The sequence below is a fragment of the Phaethon aethereus genome (genome assembly GCF_964289735.1).
Source record: "Phaethon aethereus genome assembly, chromosome: 14".
Lineage (NCBI taxonomy): Eukaryota > Metazoa > Chordata > Aves > Phaethontiformes > Phaethontidae > Phaethon > Phaethon aethereus.
The window spans coordinates 8908827-8929131 of NC_138590.1; the positions used below are offsets into that span (position 1 = coordinate 8908827).

The 20305-nt window shown below is 43.9% G+C and overlaps 1 protein-coding gene across 1 annotated transcript in view; it reads right to left on the minus strand.

Annotated features, from left to right (window-relative positions):
• Positions 1-12554: 12554 nt before the first annotated feature.
• HTR4 (5-hydroxytryptamine receptor 4) overlaps positions 12555-20305 on the minus strand; it is a gene marked incomplete at both ends in the record, with an annotated part of 145046 nt that continues 137295 nt past the window's right edge. The window contains 1 exon segment of the mRNA XM_082006449.1: positions 12555-12642. Coding sequence (XP_081862575.1) covers positions 12555-12642 — 88 coding nt within the window.

The following is a 20305-nucleotide window of genomic DNA, read 5'->3' on the forward strand; positions in this document are numbered from 1 at the left end:
GGTGGGAGACCTCTTAAAGGCTAATTTGCTGTGCTGTGAAACAGTGTCTGCATGCATACACAGCTGCGACTGCACAAATGCACCTTTAGGTGTGCCGTACGATCAGCTGTGGCCTGATCTATTGTTCATGCTTTTTCAAAGTTGCAGAGTTACAAATGACAGTTTACTAACTTGCTTTGGTAGATTAGCAGATGGAGCAGATTAGTTTATACCACTATACAATTTTACACATTATTGTTAATGATTTTAATTCTTTGAACTTGGGTATAAATGTGACTAGTGGGGATTTCTATGACTTTAGCTCTGTAGAATTGAAGAGGCAAAACTGTTCGACACAGCAAAGCCAGTGTTACTTTTCTCTGCATCTGTCCCTCTGTGGAAATTCTTGAGCTAATGTGGAACTAAAAATATATTGGATAAGAGGAAGAGAATGGTGTCTCATGGAAGCAGCAAGAGATTTGGTACAGTAGCATTTTCTCACCTGTGCTCTCCTTAACTGGAGGTAGAGTGCTAAATACACGATAATGGTGTGAATGCTGTTAAATTTGCTTTAATGCAGGATCAAAGTTAATGGTTTAGTTGTAACAAATATATTTAACCATAGATAATATATTCAGTGATATTCAGACAAAATGTAATTGTGACCCTTCCTAGAAGTGTTTTGAGTAATCCGAGTCATCGATTCAGTCATGTTTACCATTTTAATACAGCATGTATAGGAAAATGTTACTGCGTTTCTGGAGTATTGCACCAGGTCTCCATCTGGTATCTCTAGCTTTAGGCTTTTGAAGAAGTATTTATACCAATAATGTACTTATTTATATTCAATATTTCTTTCTGTAAGCAATTGAACCTTGCAGTAGTTTTAGCCTCTTAAACATTACACCCATTTTACACATAGTGGTAATGTAGTGACTAAATTCATTGTGTCCATCTCATGAGAGCTCTGGGTGATTGAGAATTGTACCTGGGATCTGGCCAGGGAACCTGCTCTCTTCACCACGTTCAGTATCTCAAATTGAGGAAAGGAGTAAAGCAGATGAATTATTTTTGTGCTCAACCTTCATTAGTTAAAAAATAAATATAAATTAGTACTAGTACATGAACGGGTACAGTTTGTGTCAGCAGAAGCTGCTGTATAACGATTTGCTTGCCAGTCTCTGGCTTCAGTGGCGTTCTGCTAGCGGCGGGCGTACGCACCCAGTACTGTCAGCTCCCAGCTGAAATGCTCTCCCAGTTGTAAGGGGTGAAAATGATTTGTTTTCCACCATGAAGAACAAAAAGTTGCAGTTGTCATTTGGGTTTCTTATTTCTTATTTTGTGGATCATCGAGTCCCTGCACTAGGGAGTAGTGTACAGTAAAGATTGCTCTGACATCAGCCCAAATTTGCTGATGGGGTGTGCAGTAGTCATGAGTGTTTTCTTTTGCAAGTTGTTTCTGATTTTGTCAACTGAAGAGCGTTACCTAGGTCGAACAACTATCTGCAGGAGAAGGGAAACCGAACCTGGTACCGAGCATGAAGTTGGTTGATACAGCCTTCACTGATGCGCTGGGCCGTCTCTGAGCTTTTCACGTTGCGCTGGCTCTTTTCCCACGAGGGTTACGTCTCCTTTGCGGGACTTGGAGCCAACCCAGTACTCCTAGGTGAGCGCTCTCTTTTGACTTTTTAAGACCGTTTGCCCGTCTAATCCCAGCTGGAACGGTGGGACTGGTGCCACGCTCCCCCGCGCGGCGCAGAGGCTCGCAGCCCACCGGCGCCTGCCTCGCGTGGGCAACGCCGGGGCCCGCGTGTTGGGTGGCGGCGTGCCCCGGGCTCCGGGCGCTCGTCGCGGCTCCCAGCGTCGGCTCGGGGCGGGCGGCAGGGGGCGCTGCCCGCCGAGGCTGCCGGCGCGGGGCTCCGCGGGAGCGGCTCGCGCTGCCCGCGGCTCCCCTCCTCCTCTTCCTCCCCCCGGCTCCGGCAAGCGCCCCCTGCAGGCCGGGCCGGGGGGCGGAGCTGGGGGCGGAGGGCGTGGGCCAGGGTAGTGCTGCGCGGTGCGAGAGCCGGCCTGTGGCCTGGTCATTGCCGCTTCTCGTTGCAAATTCCGGTTCCGGCTTAAATCCGGTTTCGTGCAGGGCAGGTTCCTGTGCAAAGGCTGTTTCAGGAGTACAAGCGGAATCTTGCAAAGTTTCAAATACTTTAGTTTTATGAAATGCTGGCAGAAATGTTTTGGCCGCTTAGGGGAAGCGAAGGCTTAGAATGAAGTCATTTACGGTCAAGAATTGTTCTCTTCTTTTTACTTTAAATGCAACTTGACTTTTTTCTTTCAGAAACACTTTCCACTTCCTTGTGTGAGACACCAGTCCTTTTCATGGCACGGGTTCATAATGTCTTCTTGAGCTAAGATCAGCAAAGAACAGATGATATAAACAAATGCCCTTCTGTCCGAGTTCTAGGTAAACTAAGTAGAAATCAATCGCTTCCTTTCCTTTTTTTGGTGCTTAAGCAACTTGATTCTGGGAGGTCACAAAAAGTACAATAGAGTATATTTAGACATTTAAAAGTATTACGTATTGTACCATGCTAAATCTCCTGCATGCCACAGAGTGTTTTAACAATCTCTTTTAAGACAGTTTAAGGTAGTATCTAGAAAAGGTAATCTTAATGGCCGTTTCATTTTCTTAAGTCTTACATATATCTCCAAAAGATGCTGTATACCATTTATAAAACTGTCACCACATTTACAGCAGCAGATTTAGAGATAGTAGTATTGAGAAATTCTAGTTTGCAGCTTCCAGGTTGTAAAGTGATACGATCTTTTTTCTGTCTGAGCTTCCTCCTGTCTCTCCATTTTGTTTCTTTTTTGGGCAGTCTATTATTCAATTGCCATGTCAAGCCCTGGAGGGCAAGGAAGGGTTTCCATTAGTCTGCCTAGTTGTTTAACTTTCCTCAGGAAGCAGCCCAGATGCCTTCTGTCTGTATGTGACAGGCTTCCCTCTTCACACTGAAGTCCGGGCTGACACCTCTCTTTTGGTCTCTGGCAGGAGGAGCAGGCTGCTGTCACTGCAAATAAGATGGCTGAGTGATCTTGCTCTGTTCATCTTTCTACAACAGAGAAGACTCCAGCTGGGGGCTTTTAGCTTTACTGTGCTCATGTATGGCAGCTTTGGAATGAACTATGAAATCCATTTACAGCCCACTTAACAAACAGTGATATTTGCATCTGGATATCAAAGCAAGCTGTTTGCTGGAGTTCAAAGGCAGCTTTGCAAACATTAAATCTGATAGGTAAGGAGAATGACAAAGGAAGCTCTGATACAATTACATAGTATCTGTTCCCTGCTTTCTTTGTGTGCTCTGCATGCGTGTGGCTTCAGGGAAAGAACTAAACAGGAAGAATTATCTTCCCTAGGTTACCTCTGACATAACAGTCCTTGCTCAACAATACACTCCCTGGGTGGGTTATAGCTTTGTTAGATTTATATGCTGATAGTGCAGACGCGTGCAGATGCACTAGTCAGAGAGGTCTCCTCTTAAAGTCAGTGAAATTTCGAGAAATAAGTGCTTCCAGGGCCTGATCCAGCTGGCCAAAGGCAGGTATTGAGTAGCTCTCTGCCAATTGGAAAGTGAGTCTGACGTGACTTGTGCCACTGCAGGCAGTGCCTGAACTGCTTTGCGCCTCGTTTTTCCTCACAACGAGTAGGGGTAACATGGCTGTGAGTTGCTCAAGTGCCTGAGAAAAGTTATCTAAATAGAAAGCACATAAGGTAAATAGGTAAAGCAGAAAGCATGCATGGGCTCTGGGCATGGTGGAGAGAGGAGCACAAAACATCGTGTCTCAGAGACGGGCAGTATGCTGGTTCTTGCTTTTTTTCTCTGATTTAGGAGAAAGACAAAATCAATGTTTGGGTTCTGAAAAGTATTTTGAAGGTAAGTTTTTGTTTAAGGAAAAGCTATGAGGAGTTGATGGAGACAGACATTTTGCTTCTACTTTCTCTCTAATCTCTACGCTCTTCAGTGTGTCAGAAGCAGCGGCAGCCTCTTGCCCTTGCCCACAATTTCTGCTCCAAGTTACTAGTTCGATCAATTCAAGCTTAATCCCTTGTCAGGGGCAAGATGGGGCATTTGTATGAACACATGTGCACTGCATATGATAACAGCCAGCCAAAACTAGTGCCCCATCAACTGGAGAGTTTCTGTTAGCTCATTAACAGTCATTAGGTGTTGAGATGAGGTAAGCTTTTTCCATTACAGAATGATGTTACAGAGCAGAATCACCAGCTTTGTGTTTGCAGGGCAGAACTTCTGCTTACTATGGTATGATGTTTTCAAAGGAGTTATCTAAGCTGGAAATACTTCACTTAGTATAAGAGCGAGAGATACGTATGAATGCGTGCATAGGTGTACACTGTGTGTAATAAGGGGTAAGGGAGCATTTTGGTGTTGGGAACTACCCAACCTGAACTGCGGATGCCGACATTGGGTTAGCCAGTCCAGCTGTATCACATGCTTCCGAGGAAAGGTGAGGCAGGAAGATGAAACATTAGCAGCACAAAAAGTGCTTAACTTTTCTGGAGGTACCACCCCAAAACCTGGCCTCAGCCAGAAGAAAACCTTTGGCTGTGAGCTTTGAGTACAATGACCATTGTTCTGAAGTGCTTCATTTATGAGGACCCGCAGCAACCCCCAGCTTTCAGGGATAGGCCATTCTGAAGGTGAGCTACCTGAGAAATGGAAGTATTTCTGGTAAGAAAGGTGCTTGGCAGAACAATTTTCAGAACAGTCATTTGTGAGAAAATATTCAGGACTGTGACAGGATGGGCTGTTAAAATGTCCTTGCTTCTACAGGACAGATGGATCAAAAGCAGAGGCAGAGGATAGGTCAGCTTTCTTCTTCAGCAAATATCTCCCATGAATAGTCCACGGTTTAGATACGAGCCTTTACAAATGGAGTTGTAAATGATATATGAAAGCTGTACACTGGACCTCTGCTATAGACAAGGGAAGTGGCAGCATTATCTGCTGCATGTAATTATGCTCTGTGGACAAGCTACCAACTCTGTGCCTGAATTGGAGGTCTGCAGACAAGAATTTGAGGGTAATAGAGAGCATCAAGACAGTCCCACTTTGGCAGCTCCTGTTTGTTTGCAGAGAGAGGACAGGGGTCATCTTTTAGGGTTTATTAGATGAGGGCCACACTTCTGCCATAAAAATGAGCGGCAACATTTTCACTCAGTTTTCAAAACATAAGATCGTGTTTCTTAGTGGTCTACGCCGGCCAGCTCTGTAACAGGTGGATTTCTGCTTGGGAATATTTCCCAATGTAGTTTAATCTCCTTATTTATCTCTGAATCTCTTCCTCATCCAGGAGCAAAGAGAGACAAAAATCACAGATTTTGGACTCTGCCTTTGCTGCACTCCTCTGTCCAACTCAGTAATTGGGCAAGGAACAGAGCAAGCAAGTGGAAGTTATTGGTTTAAACACACTGGGTCTAGGAAAAGGCAAAATATCTGGCAGTTTGAAATGGGGAATGAGTTGTGCTCTCAGGTGCGACTGTCCACAGGGAGCCAACGCTGGTGACACAGAACTCAGTGTAGGCTCTCAGATAGATAAGTCCTCTCATGGCTGCTCTTAAGCTTGTGCAAGAGGAGCACAGATTTTCACAGCTTGAATTTCTCTGTGAACACGATACCATTCATGATCTTGGGACCACCACTGAGGGCTGTAAGGTGGTAGCAAGTGAATTGACTCTTTCAGAGAGGGTAATGATCCAGTGTAATAATGAGGCACAGTCATGGAAACTAGCATGGAGTAAACGTATCCATGTTAATCGATGTAGTCCTTAAAGTAACCCTTGAATTAATAGCTGTTGTTCAGTCACTGGCAGTAGTTATTGCAATAGTGCTCTAGACTTTCCCTTTATGTTTTTGGCTTTTTACAGATAGAGCGGTGCCCTTGAATAGGGTTGGATTTAGAGATTAGTGATATGAAGATGACCGTTGATATGGTTTGACAGCCCTTTCAGATATTCATCATGTCAAGACCCCTGTTTGGTGGGTGGGATTCAGCTGTTCGGAATGTGAAAATGGATTCATTACTGAGGCTGCTGGAAAAGGATTTAGTTCTGATACCATGTGGATCATTGCCCAACTGAAATATACCCCATGGCAGCTGGAGGTCCTCACTTGGGGCCTCCCTAATCCTGACTTGGAAGAAAGCTTCATGGAAGTCAAGTATGCTACTTAGCAAGGAATTAAATTCACTCTTGCCCTGGAGGACAGAGAAGTCCCCTTCACAATATCTCTTAGAGAGTAACAGACGTTGGCACTACAACTGTTGTGTAAGGAGCATCAGCTAGCATTGCATTCCCATTCTGTTGTGGTCCAGGAAAGATATTTAGGGTTTCTTTGGGTTTTTTAAACAACTGATTTCAAGAACTTAAGAAGATCAATGAAAATCATTAAAACATGACAGAATTCTGTGAATTGTCAAATAATGTATGCTAAAACAATGGTAAGCTTTTCTGACAAATCTTTGAAGTCCTTGAAGGAATAGGCATGTGCTTGACAGGAAATCTACTACATTTCCAAATAGCACAGGCAATTTCCATTCCGCTTGAGGGGAAGTAGTGGAACTCCAATATTGGGTAAATTCTAGTTAAATTATATCTGTTTTTTTAATTAGATGAGAATGTTCCTGTGATAAGGTAAGTCTTCATAAGATGCTGAGTGAATATGTGATTATTTTGGATTCAGAAAGATTTAAGCTGTGCAAAAATTGAAAGAACTAAAAGCTTTTGTGTATTTTCATTGATTTCATATTAGTAGGAAAAAACCCAATAGATTAATTACCTTTTGGCGTGATAGTGCTCAGGAAATCTAATGCAGAGATAAAGATTGGATCCTAAACTACTGAAGGATTTACAGTTGACAGTTACAGAATGAAAATGCTCTCTTTGGCTTTAGCATTACGAAGATGGGTGAGGAAAACTCTTCAGAATGACTCAGTCTGCCGTATGTGGGCTGCCTGCTCCAAGAAACCATCATTTTACTGGCGCTGTTACGTATTTTTCATCTGTTCTAGGAATTGAATGGACACAATTTGGAACCAATTGGTTAGTTCTGTTGCACACTATTAAGTCATGCTGACGCCAATAAATACCATAAATACCTTTTGGTTCTTCCTCATCTTTGTTGAGCAGAGCCATTTTTGAGTGTATTCGATTCTAAAAGCCACAATCCTTTGGTCAGATGATCTTTAGGTTGAAGATACTTGTTCATAATACCTAAATTGAGAGGTATTTTGAGATGCACAAAAGCATTTAAGTACAACTAATACACTATTACTGATTATTCACAGAGCTCTTGATCCCGTTTAGGGGACAGTAGGAGAAGACAGGGTAAAATAAAAGCCATTTTGAAGTGTGCTGAAGTCAAAACCAAGGTGAATATCATTTAGCCCTCTGAGCTCTGACTCATATTCAAGTTTTCAGTTGTTACCTAACACATTTGCAACGTACATTCTCCTTGAAGTGTCCTTTGTTGTAACAGAGACTCATAGAGGACCAGAGTTTGCAAAAAGAAAAGACGCTCTGGAGCCAGGGATTCATACTGCTCAGAATCAAGATGACCCTAATAATAGATTGTAAGTAAATCATAACCGTAATGAATTAAACTTAATAGTACAACGGTTTCTCTGTAAACAAATGGTGATTGTATGTGCCCTGCTATCTGCCTGTGACTAGAAACATGCTGAGAATGGAGCATTGAGAAAGAGGTTTTCAGTGTGCCAAGTTTGTTCCTCTCAAGTCCTCTGCACGTGCACACAATGTGCGTGGCCTCTCTTTGAAGCATACACTTTTATATCCACATCAAGCTTTTGAACAAGTTGGATGTGGAAAATGTAGATTGGAGCCAGGCACTACGAGTGAGGGCGAGAAGCAAGTAAGGGCTTCCACGCATCTCTACAAACCCCCCTCAGCTCCAACACTGTCAGCCCCTCTGTTTCCACTGTGAGCCCCTTCTCAGCTCTGCTAGTACACTGCAACGGGAGTGTAGGCACAAAGGCAATGTGCTGTGGTGTAATTCAAATGGAAGCTATTGCCTTCATTTTTAAGCCACTGTGGTAAACATTTTCATTTCTTCTTGTGCTTAGACAGGCATCAGATCCTGCAATAGGACCAGGTCACGTAGTACATTTCTGAACTAAATGAAAAGGGTTTTGAGAATTTATTGAAAGCATTTTTCTAATTGTTCTGCTGAAATACTGTTTCTCCTTTTTTTTCCTTGCCCTCTCCAAGACTAAAAACTGAAAATATATTCAGTGTTGAAAGAACTGTGAAGGATAAATGTGGAAGGGACATTTCCCCATAAGGATTCATCTGTCTGCATGGTGTTTATGAGCATGACCTGCTAGTACACTTGGGCTGCAGCCATGTCTCCATACTAAGCAACACAGCTGCTGACTGCCTCAAGCACTGACATTTACAGAGCGTGTATCATCCAGTTATTGCTTCGTGTCCCTCCAGACAGTCTTTCTTGATCACCAGCTAATTAAAGTGTATGGCCCCTTCTGCACTCTTCCTTGGAGGTTCTGTTTTGTGAACGCAGCTTCCCATTGGTGATGTGTTTATTATGTCTCCAAATTTTACTTTGCAGCATGAATGTGACTTAGTTTCTATCTGAGTGAACTTGAGTATGAGAGACATGGAAAGCTGCTCAGTAGAAAGGATGGCTCACCTCGTGGTGGTGTCTAGGCCCTGACACTGTCTCGGGCCCACTTAAACTCAGAGGGCTTACCATTTTAGTCTTAGGCTAGGTTTTCAATCTGCCTCTGGAAGTAGTCAGCCTGTTGCTCTGCTTCCCTCTTTCAGCACAAGTCACCTCAATGCATCTTTGGATTTGCTTATCTGGGCACATGCCTTGCTAACAAACATTATGCAAGATTTCAGAAATGCTTCTGGACCCTAGACAAATACAGAAAAATGGAAATACAACTGTCTTGACAGATCAGCCTCCTGAAAACAGTTTAGCAAAGGCCCAGCCAGCCAATTTCTTATTAGCTGTTCTGTGAGCACGTCATCTCTGGCAAGGAAAACCGTAATGAGTTGTAATCCAAGAAAACAGCTACAGCAGGCATCATGCTTAACACTTCTGATGCTTACTGCATTCAAAAAGAAGTAAAATGTTCCTAGTCCATAAATGTGGTGGTGTGATAATTTGCTGATGAGTACTAGTATATTGATGTCAAGAAATAAATATATGGTTATTAGAGTGAATCTCTCTGAGAGAAGGCAGGAAAGAGATGGAAAGGAGGGAAGAAAGGAGCATCCTTTTCCAGTCAAATTCACTGAGAAACTCGGAGAAACAGAGCCACAGAAAATTGAATCTGACTCCCCATTTGCAAATGCCTATCTTGAGAGTGATGCCCATAGCAGGGACATCTATCTCAGTGTAGATAGTGAGCGGTGAGGTGGACACTGCACAGCTCAGGCAGAAAGAGGGCTCAGTAACAGTCTAAGCAAAAGCGTGGGGAGAAAGAGCGGGTGCACGAGAACCTGGTGCGGGAGGCAGGATTGTTCTGGTAGATAAACGTCAGGAGCCTGTATCATAACCCAAGAGCTCGTCAGCATTTTCAAAGCAATGGTGCCAGCTTCTCCCTTGCTGTTACCACGGTTTGAGTATATTGTGAGGTGGTGGAAAGTATTACTTGGAAGCATCTTATGGTTTGCGTGAAGACAGTACAAGAAATGAGCATGAGCTGGAGTTTACTGCAATGTACATAGAGGATTTTTTATTTTTAGAAACAGCCGATGCATTACACGTTATTCAGCACAGGCAAAGACTCTGACACCGCTAGCCAAAATGGAAAGACTCTGACACCTTTAGCAAAGGAAATCAAGTACAGGTCCTTTCCATGAAACAGCTTCTTTTCCATGGAAATTCTAACATTATTGATGACAGACAATGTCATTTGCTGGGTTCACAGAAGCATTGCTGAGATTATTGACTTACTAAGCAGGAGCTGCCAAGTGGTTCACGACAGGTTTACCGAGTCCAACGAGCAATTAGCCAGAGATGACACAGAACAGGGACGTTTTGTGTTTGGTATTTCATTCAAATATGGTGTTTGGAATTAGAGCCTTTTTTCCAATCAGAGCTATTGACCATTTTGGCTAGTGAGCTACTGGTCTTATTGATAGAGCCTTCTGAACATTGCCCATGAGTAAAATTCAGTGTTGAGAAGTTAATTTTAAATTAGGAAGGGATATATTACTAAAGCACATAAAAATATAGGAGAAAACAATACTTCAAGGACAACAGTGGAAAAAAAGAACACCATCACTATAGCATCCCCATGCTGCTGGTTCCATATCACTCCAAGAAATTTCACAGCAATAGATTGATGCCTTTTAATGGGGACAGAGAAAAGCTTTTCTAGGATTTCTTTAAGAAATTTCATACTTGAGGTAAAACTAAGACCTGTTCTGCAGTCTTGCATACCCAAATCCAGACAAAAACCCATGTGAGCAGTTCCACAGAGGTGTAGATCATAGGATTGAAGCAGTCCTGGATGGATTTTTTTTTTCCCAAAGGTTTCAATAATGACCTATTTTTTTTCATCCACTGCTCTGTTTTGGTGTTAACAATAGAGTTGAACTGATAACACGTTCTTTTGGAAACACAACCCTGTAAAAAAAAGGTCATTGCTGAAGTGTTCCTAATGATCAACCAGGAATTGTCTCAGACTATCTTACCCTCTCTTTTCAAATAGCTCATGTTCTCCCCGTCAGCACCTGTCACCACAAATGCCAATAGTTTGTGTCTCTAACTGCTAGTGATTTTCTACATTGGCGAATGTCTGGCTTCCTCTAATTAGGGCTGTTTCTGCCCAGTGTCCTTTTGAATCCTAAAGAAAAATTATGTGAAACTTTATCAGTGACTGTTTGATGGGGAAGAAGTATTTAAAGGAGTCAGACGCCATTGCAAAGAAGCCAGTTGTTCTTATCATGCACAATTTTTTTTTCCTACTGAGCAACATTTTTGTTTGTTCAAAGCAGGATTTGTTTGTTTGTTTGCAGTAAATACCTGTCACATAGCAACAGAAACATTACTAAATAATAATACATAAAATATTAAGCTCCTGGGTCTAGAAGCTTTTAATGAAAAAAACCCACATATTCCTGATAAAAAATAATAAATAATGTCACCTTTTTACATTAAAAATATCTGTACATGATTACACAATATAACAAAGTACAATTTTATTTTCTAGGCTGAGGGTGGCATCTCTGGGTTACACCTTCATCTAGAAAGGTAGAGGCTTGTAGTCTTGATCCTGCATATTTCTCACTGCATGAAAATCGTTTTCCCAAAGTTACGAAGTCTACAGCCTTGCCTACCCTTTCCAGGCAAAGGTGGAAGCAGCTCACAGGGAATATAGCAACATCTACATGCAGGAAGCAGCTAAGGACTGAGATCTTTGCAAACAGAGATGTGCATATGGTGATATCTGAAAGTCTTGAAACTTCCTGCCTCAACTGGAAGAGAACAGAAACAAATAGAAAAATAAAGATGGAAAACGTAAGTAGAAGTCTGTCTTCCTAATGTGGCTAGAAAAGTTTTTTAGATGGTATATTTTTCAAGATGGCACTTAGTGATCTATTACAAACTGACTCTGTCTCTTGACCAACCTTTCTTCTTGGTATGAATGCTCAAAGTTTGCTCAGATGAGGACAGCACTGGCAGCTTGCCTGGGGTTTGAGGGCCACATCCCGTCCATTGGTTTCTGAATGGCAGAGAGTGGTCATAGTCTTTTAGAAATCGGGCTGGATTGAAGCAGCTTGCAAGCCCTGCGGTTAGTGATGAAATGTCTCTGTAGGTCCGACTCCAGCTTGTCAGGCACTGTATACACCCTATGAGTCTTCTACCAATGAACTTAGCCAGGCAACACAATAAAAGCATTTACAAAGAAAGCTCTGCAGGGTAGAGTGAATCAGCAGCTCATGCTGACCTGTCACCAGTAACTACAATCGAAAGGCAAATATTTTCTCTTATTTGGCTAAAGAAAAAGCAGTGCCGTTTCTCTCCTGGCAGTATCCAGTCACTGGTGGGCAGGATCTTGCACAAATAAAGCAGGCATTTAGTCTCACATCATGTTAGGGCTTTAGCCAGAACTTGTAATCTTTAAGATCATGATATCACAGGACAGAGTGGTGGCTTATACACAGATGGCAGCTGGAAAGGAGCAACAGGAGTCCCTACGCTGAGTGGTTTGTATCTGTGTTGTTTCCTTACATTGACAGAAATCAGCTCACTCCTGGAGTAAGGCTCTGACACAGTCCGGCCGTCCTTGCAGATGCAGGAAAATATCTTCAGCCATTCTGCTCATATACTTTCCCATGCCCCCACCGATCTACACACGTGCAGCTGGACATTCATATGAAGTCAGTGCAGGAGGCACCACGACAATGCAGATGAATGAATTTTCATAAGGTCCTACTGTCCATGAATCCTTTGGGTATGCTAAAAGGAATCTGTTCCTTCAGCTGGACCGTTCCTCTTCTAGGACTGTGACTAGAAACAGGACTCTTGGGATTCAGGGTCATTGTGGATGGGAAGCTTCTCATGTTCCTGATGATGCCCGTTACGTAGAACAGTGTACCTGGAAGTGCAAAAACATAAAGATCTGTTAATGTAGTTAAAAGGACAAGCTTATGTAAAATGAGTTCTTGTAAACCCTGAAGTACATCTTAAGGCGGTATTAAATGTGAACCCCTACTTTGCTCCATGACATGTAACCAAATCTTAAGTTTGATGCAGTCAAGGCAATCCCTGAAAACCAAGAACCTGTTGGTTTTCATGTATCTCAGGTGCAGCTGGTAATGAGAGGAAACCAGGCCAAAGAACTAAGAAACACTGGTCATGTGGGTGGACTAAGCTGAAGGCGCTTCAGTTAATGTCTTCAATGCAAGCATTTAAAGAATCATTTGAGACTAGCTTGGGAAGTGAATGATGTTTAAGATGAAACCCAGACCAACATTTCAGGGCATTTCTGCTTACAAAAGAAAGTAGTCTGTCTATTGCAAAGTTGGGTTTACTGCTAATTCTAGTATGTCTTATCAGAGCAGTGCTGTTCAGGTTTTATGTACTTTGGAGGTATTATGTCATGTATATATCTTTCTGATATTATTCCAGGCTTTGGGCCAGATATGGAAAAGCAGTTGTAAGGAATTCCACATTATCTCTTACCCTGTGCCTCATCTACCAGCCCATTTCCTGCTGCCCATCTCAGCATGGCTTTCTGAACAGAACTGTTGATTTAGTTTGCTAATGACATGCAGCTCTTTTCCCTGAGTGGTGTGCAATGCTTAGGAGGAATAAGCAGATCTGAAGTGATAGCAAAAATGTTGGCTAACTGGAGTCAAACTGATTTAGCACATCTTTCTAGAATTTCAGATCTAGTAATTCTTGCTTGCAAACCCCTTGAAGGGTACAGAGAAAGCCAGGTATCTGCCCTTGGCAGTCCATTTCATTTAAAGTAAAGCTGAACCAAACCATCCTTCAAGTAGGTCCAGAAGTAGGAAGCTGCAAAAATAACTGTAAAAACATATTTTTCCCTAGTCCAAATGCATATCAGAGAAATCAGGTCTGTTAAGACTTTCCTCTCCTGAGTGTTTAGAGATGTAGAGATATTATTTATCTCAGTAACAAATATCCAGGACATTCCTGCATCTCAATAAAGACTAAAAAAAGAAAAAAGCCTAAGAACATAGAAGAATATATCAGTTCTCCTGCTGTTAGCAGGGGGAAAGAAGGAGCCTCAGGATTTCTTTGAATAGTCATTAGGAAAAAAGGTCAGGAACTCCTCATTGCCTACATATTCAAAAACGGATACTATGACATCAATTTACTTGGCATTATTAATCTGGATGCATATCTCTCCATTGAGTGTACTTGGGACTTAGACTCCTAATCAAAGTTCTTACAATGCCACTGAAATGTCTGAAGTAGATGATCTGAACATCCTACAAATGATGTGTCCACTTGTTCCAGTAGATCAACCATGGACTCAAAATGAAAGCCAGGGTATAAACTGTACTGCCTGTCTGAATTTGTCCTGGTGAGCATTCCTGGAGGAATTTACCCTCTAATGTACGAGATATTGTTCTTCAACATGGTCAGGCTTCGTTGCCTTCATATGGGTCACTGTATGTGCAGATATACGTGTTAAACATCCTCCCTTAGTACTCCATCATTTTAAATAATGCACATATATTTCAAAAAATGTGCTAGTTCTACCAACAAGATACAGACTTGATGTGAGAAACAAGACATTTTGCGTCTAACACTGAACAGACACTCTGATTAGATGACCACGAAGCATACAAGTCATAACGTAATTTTAATTTTATATACGACGTCAGACATGGCACATCGTGTGACGCGATCCAGCAAAGAGACCTCTAGCATGGCAAAACCTCTGCCACAAAGGGTGGTACAGAGGGTGAGAGCCAGGAGAACCCTGCTCTCCGAACAAAACAGACATACTTCAGAGCAACTTGGGACTTGCTCAGAAGCACAACAGACAGGCACTGGAAGCTGACTTTGTACAGGATATCCAAAGAGCCAAACCTTTCTTCTTCTTCTGCAGTAGTCAGAAAACAGTTGTGCAAGATCAGCAATTTAGCAGGTGATGCCGTTTGTTACAAAGATTCATTAAGCTAAAGAGAAGTCGTTAAGATGTCCCAGGATCTCTTGTGGCACAAAGTGTCTGTCTGAAGCCTCTGGCAGTTAGCTCAACACTTCCAGCTGTTTACCCTGTGGGGAAAGAGGACTGGTGGGAGAGGAGGAAAGAGCATTCATGTGCGGGGTGGGAAAGCTGCACGGCGGGGGCGAGGGCTTGCGCTGGTACTGGCACATCATTCCTAAAGTCTTACCAACATCTCCAGGAAACCATTAAAGGAGTCCTCCGCTGGTGAGCTTTTGTGTTTCCAGGATTGTTTTCACAAACTGTAGTTTCTCCCTTTAAATGAAAGTTCAAAGCTACATGCCGGTTACAGGGTACCAGTTTAGCGTTGGAAAAGACAGGTTTGTAACAGCCCTGCTTTTTTTCACACCACCATGTCTTAACTACTCTGCTCTCTGAAAATGCAGTTAATTTTTCAGGCATCAGTATCTATGGGAAGCAAGTTTTGGAGAGAAAGCACAGCTGCACCTGAAACTCGTTTTTGCCTCACCTACGGGAACGCACACCTAATGTGCCCCAGCTCTCGCCCGGCTGAGAAGCCAAGCTCCGTGGCATTTATCTTACCGATCGCAAGCAGACAACACCACTCAGACCCTGCATGTCTGGGCTGAATGTTTCAAGAGAAATTTATCAAGTAGGTTTGAGTAATGAATACATCTGAGGAAGCCATATTATGTGAGCAGGAAAAAAAATTGAAAGGTTGAAATGCATTAAATAAATTATCTGCAGCAAATTAGTTGCTCAGCTTTCCTGCCTGTAATGAGTTCCTGCGATGGGATTTGTACACACTGGCACATTAAGCTACCAAGCTCAATTACAAATCGCATCCCAGGCTGCCTATGCCCTCCGCACCCGCCTCCTCCCAGAACCGGGGGCAAGTGTTACTGTCATTTCACCTGACAGCTTTACTCGGATCATAACCACCACCACCCAGCCCAATAATGAAAAGGCATTACCACCTATAAAGGGACCCTGCTGCAGACTATTCACATACTTGCCAAATGGTACTTTAATTGTGATGATGGCCAATGTGGAGATAATTGCTTCTGCATCTCCTGCTGTTCCTGACAGTCCAATGGACTCTAATTAACCGGTTGGATTAGCTCTCAGCACAGCAGAGAGGAGCTGTGTGGTTTTACCCTCGACCAGAACAAGGAACTCCAGCGTAATCCTGGGAACTCGGCAAGAGCTGGGACAAAACACCAAGGGGATGCAGTGGCTGTTTGTAATCTTTCCACTTTCAATCCCTGCAGAGCTATCCCCCACGCCAAGTTCTACAATCTATCAAGGAAGCAAAGCCAAAAAATTGCTGGTCTTTGGCTTCCCCAACCATAATGACAGAGAGTCGCCTTTGTTTTCACAGAGGTTGAGGTCGCTGCTTAGTCCTCTCCTGACGAGCAAACCCCCGGCATCCAGCTCTGACCCCCGGGATCGTTCCTGTCTTGCTGAAAAGCAGGACGCGATGCAATTTTGGGGCAGGGCTCCTGGCTCTGAATGCAAGAGCTAACTGCCTCCATTGCCTCGGCAGAGCGTGACCCAGGCGGCGGGGAAGCAACACCCTGATGGTGTGTGTGTGTGTCTCCCCCGCTATGGAGCTCGCAGCCACCGGCCCACTTTCCAGAGGGGAGCCTCTGTCTGGAGACAGTGCCTGCGGCCCTTTGGACAGCGGGGCACGGCCAGGAATTGGAAGGTATCTGCTCTGTCCCAAAAATGCCTCCTGCCAACCCTTCATGCTTGCAGTGCCTGTGTAAAGCTGCCCACACTGGTTACACATACCCACAGCTCCGCTGCACCGGCAGAAGTGCCTGGGAAGCACAGCTTGCAGTGCTGCAGCCATTTTACCCATGAATTACTCCCCTGGTTTTTAACTAGTTCTTGCTCTGAACACTCGTATCCGTCCTTCTTCCCTAAACCTCCGGCGAACTGGCATTCGTCAGCCTGCAGGCAGCTCATCCGGCGGCTGCTGCGAAGGGCCCTCGCGGGTACAGGAACTCTCAGGGTTTGGGTCACACGAGCAGATACTGCTCATTAATTACAACCCGCACAGGGAGAGCACGGGCAGCCTTTCCCGGCTGCGCCTGAGGCGCGAACGGGCTGAAGGGCCTGCGTGGCCGCGTCTCTGCACTGTCCACGGCCTCTGAGCGAACACTCGGCTTAGAGTTCCCTCCGCAGCCTCTGTCCCTCTAACCTTGGCAGGAAAAATGATTTTACCTAGAGGGTCATAATAACAGCAGAGAAAAAAAAAAAAAGAATAAAATAAATGCCCACAACTGTCCAAGCATGGCAAAGCTTTCAGCTGGGCTGAAGATTAATGGAGGAAACCACAGCTATCCCAGACCCGCTGCCGGGGCGCAGCTGCCTTTGCGTGCTGTTCAGTAATCCCTTCCCAATACACCTGCTTACGTTACGGGTCGCTTCCATCTTTGAACTGGCAGAAGGCGGTCCCTGTCACCCCGACGTTCGCTGGAGCCTGAGGTGAGGTTTGGCGGCGGTCCCTGGACTGGGTTGGGAAGGGTCCGTTTTTGTGCCGGGTACAGGGAGCTGTTACCTCTCTGCTCCCCGGGGCCTTTGCCACCTAAATCCATTCCCCCTCCGCCCAGAAAATGAAGGACACGTTGTCACCAGGCAGAGAAGGGACTTTCCACGCTCGTTCAGACACCGGGAGGCTAATGTTGCGGCAGAAGTGGGTGGAAGGGAGCGTTTACGAGATAGATGTCTAAGCTGCTGTCGGTACCGCAGGATAGCGCAGGTCTCAGCAGGGGACATGAATGGCCACAAAGTCTGGGGAAGTGCGGACGTGAGCTGTACAAAAAGCTGGTAAGCGCTGAGTTTCACTGCATTTGCAAATCTTTTTGATAATCTTTATGTTTTAAATGCAGATTAGTTACTGCCTGAGTTTTAAAATACCCCCTGGTATTTTAAGCATGGAAGAAAAAAACCTTGTATCACATTATTTGAAATAGGTGTTGTTCTTAGCTGTTCACATTAAATTGTTTGAAGCCCACAACGTAACCCCACTGCAAGAGGGCCCTTACAGATGCGCCGGCCTGTGCGAGTCTCCTCCCCCCCCCATACTCGCACAGCTCAGGAAAATTGCCCCTAACTGAAGCAAAACCGTGGTCCTTCAAATCCTGTGCTGGGATTTGGGTTTTGTTGCTGGTGCTTCATTAGTGACTGCCTACTGGACCGATGGAGAGCACTCGGGCATGGCAGAGTCAGGCAAGGAGCATAGTTTTAACTGTGACATTCTTAAAAATTTTAAATAATCTGTTGTCCTTTTGGCAAGAAAAGGAATAAATCTGCAGGTTTTATGGCACTGAAATTTGTCTTGCATTTGTCCCAGTTTCTCTGAATTTGCCTTATTTTTAAAAAATTCAAAAGCAATAATTCTGTAAAAATGACAAGTGAAATTTTTCATGTAAAGGCGTTGCGATTTGTTGTTGTTGTTTTGGAGAAGTGTCCTTTATTAATATGTTTATATTAACTTTTTTTTATCAACTGCTTGCATTCCAAATGAAAGATTTCAAATTAAACCAAGCATTAAATTTCAGCAAAACCAAAACGCCAAAAAGTCTAAATCTATTTACAGTGTTTTCCTGACAGTAGCACACTGTAGTCCAAATTAAAGCAGAAATCTGTTGTGCTGAGCTCTGGCTAGCTCCTTTTGAAGACAGTGCATGCCCTGAAAAAATGTACAGGCTAATTTAGTTTACAGCTAGGAGATTTAACAGTTTGGAGTAGATGTTTAAGGGAGGTCAGAGTATCTGAGAAACACGCAATTATAAAGACTTACTTGCTAAGTCAAAAATAATGAGTTTCAAGCTAAAATCAGAGTGGTATAGAAAATGCTTTTCCCATTCTCTAAAAGTTTTTGCAGTTTCAAATTTTTTCCCCATTTCTGATCTGGAGCAATTCTGCAACATCTTGTGAGACAGAAAAGGGGAAAAAAAAAAGAAAAAAAGAGCTGATTCCAATTCATGTTCAAGGCCTTTTTCTGCCTTTTATCAAGGTGCCTGATTTAACCACTGTGTTATTGGCAATTTTGTGTGAGTGAGCACTCCTCTGTCTGTCTCTCTCATTTTTCCCTTTTTCCAGCTGTTGATTGCGAGCACTCCAAACAAAAGATTACAAAATATATTTCTTCCTTCATATGCAACTAGAAACTCCCTCCAGCATCCCAGAAAACTTCTCAGTAACAGCTTTTGTACAGCAAATTTGCATCTTTGAAGTCTGCAACAATGTTTGCAGAACCAACCCAGAAAACACACATAGTTCTGGTTATTCTTAGCGAATACAATCGACTTTTCTATCGGTCTCCCATTCCTCCCACCTTCGGCTCTGCTCCCCCTGGGCTCAGACAGGCAGACGGGAGCCCTGTACCTTTGCATCTCATTCTCCGCTATTTCCTCTGAGTTTTGCCTGCAAAATTCTGATGACCCCATGGTTGTGCCACGGCTGTGGGGCACAAGTGATGCCAATTGCTTTGGTGCAGAAGGGCAAAGCTTTCAGCCACAGGAAAGTTGTAAACTATGTTTCTGAGCAGCTCACCAGCAGCACAGCCCCCAGACTGCCCACTGAGTGAAGGTCTGCCATACGTGGCATCTTGCGGTAGCCTGGGTGGGACATATGCACAAGGAGATGTGAGGGCCAGGAATTAGAACCTGGATAATGACCAGAACTGGAGGAATAGAGACTCCTTTAACCTCAACAAAGAAACCTTGACATTATGTCTCTGCTTTCATCTGTGTTCAGACGAAATCCTGAAGGCTCGATGTGAAAATAGTGTGGCAGAAGGTCTCAGAACTAAAATACTGCAAAGGAGTTGAAGTGCAAAGAATTATCTCCAGCTTCATCACATTCCTTGCAAGGTGATGAAGCTGGTGAAGTGAAGCTGGTACAATAAGATTTCAAAGAAGGAAGGCAAATACATGATGATCGCTCCCAGTTACATCATGAAGAACCCTACAGGCTTGGGGAGGAGTGCCTGGAGAGCTGCCCGGTGGAAAAGGATCTGGGGGTGCTGGTTGACAGACGGCTGAATATGAGCCCCAGCAGTGTGCCCAGGTGGCCAAGAAGGCCAACAGCGTCCTGGCCTGTATCAGAAATAGTGTGGCCAGCAGGAGTAGGGGAGTGATCATGCCCCTGTACTCAGCACTGGTGAGGCCGCACCTCGAATCTTGTGTTCAGTTTTGGGCCCCTCACTACAAGAAAGACGTTGAGGTGCTGGAGTGTGTCCAGAGAAGGGCAACGAAGCTAATGAGGGGTCTGGAGCACAAGACTTATGAGGATCGGCTGATGGAACTTGGGTTGTTCAGTCTGGAGAGGAGGCGGCTGAGGGGAGACCTTATCGCTCTCTACAACTACCTGAAAGAGGGTTGTGGCAACGAGGGTGTTGGTGTCTTCTCCCTAGTAACTAGTGATAGGACAAGAGGAAATGGCCTTAAGTTGCACCAGGGGAGGTTTAGATTAGATATTAGAAAAAGTTTCTTTACGGAGTGGTCAAACATTGGAACAGGCTGCCCAGGGAGGTGGTGGAGTCACCATCACTGGAAGTGTTCAAGAAACGTGTGGACATGGC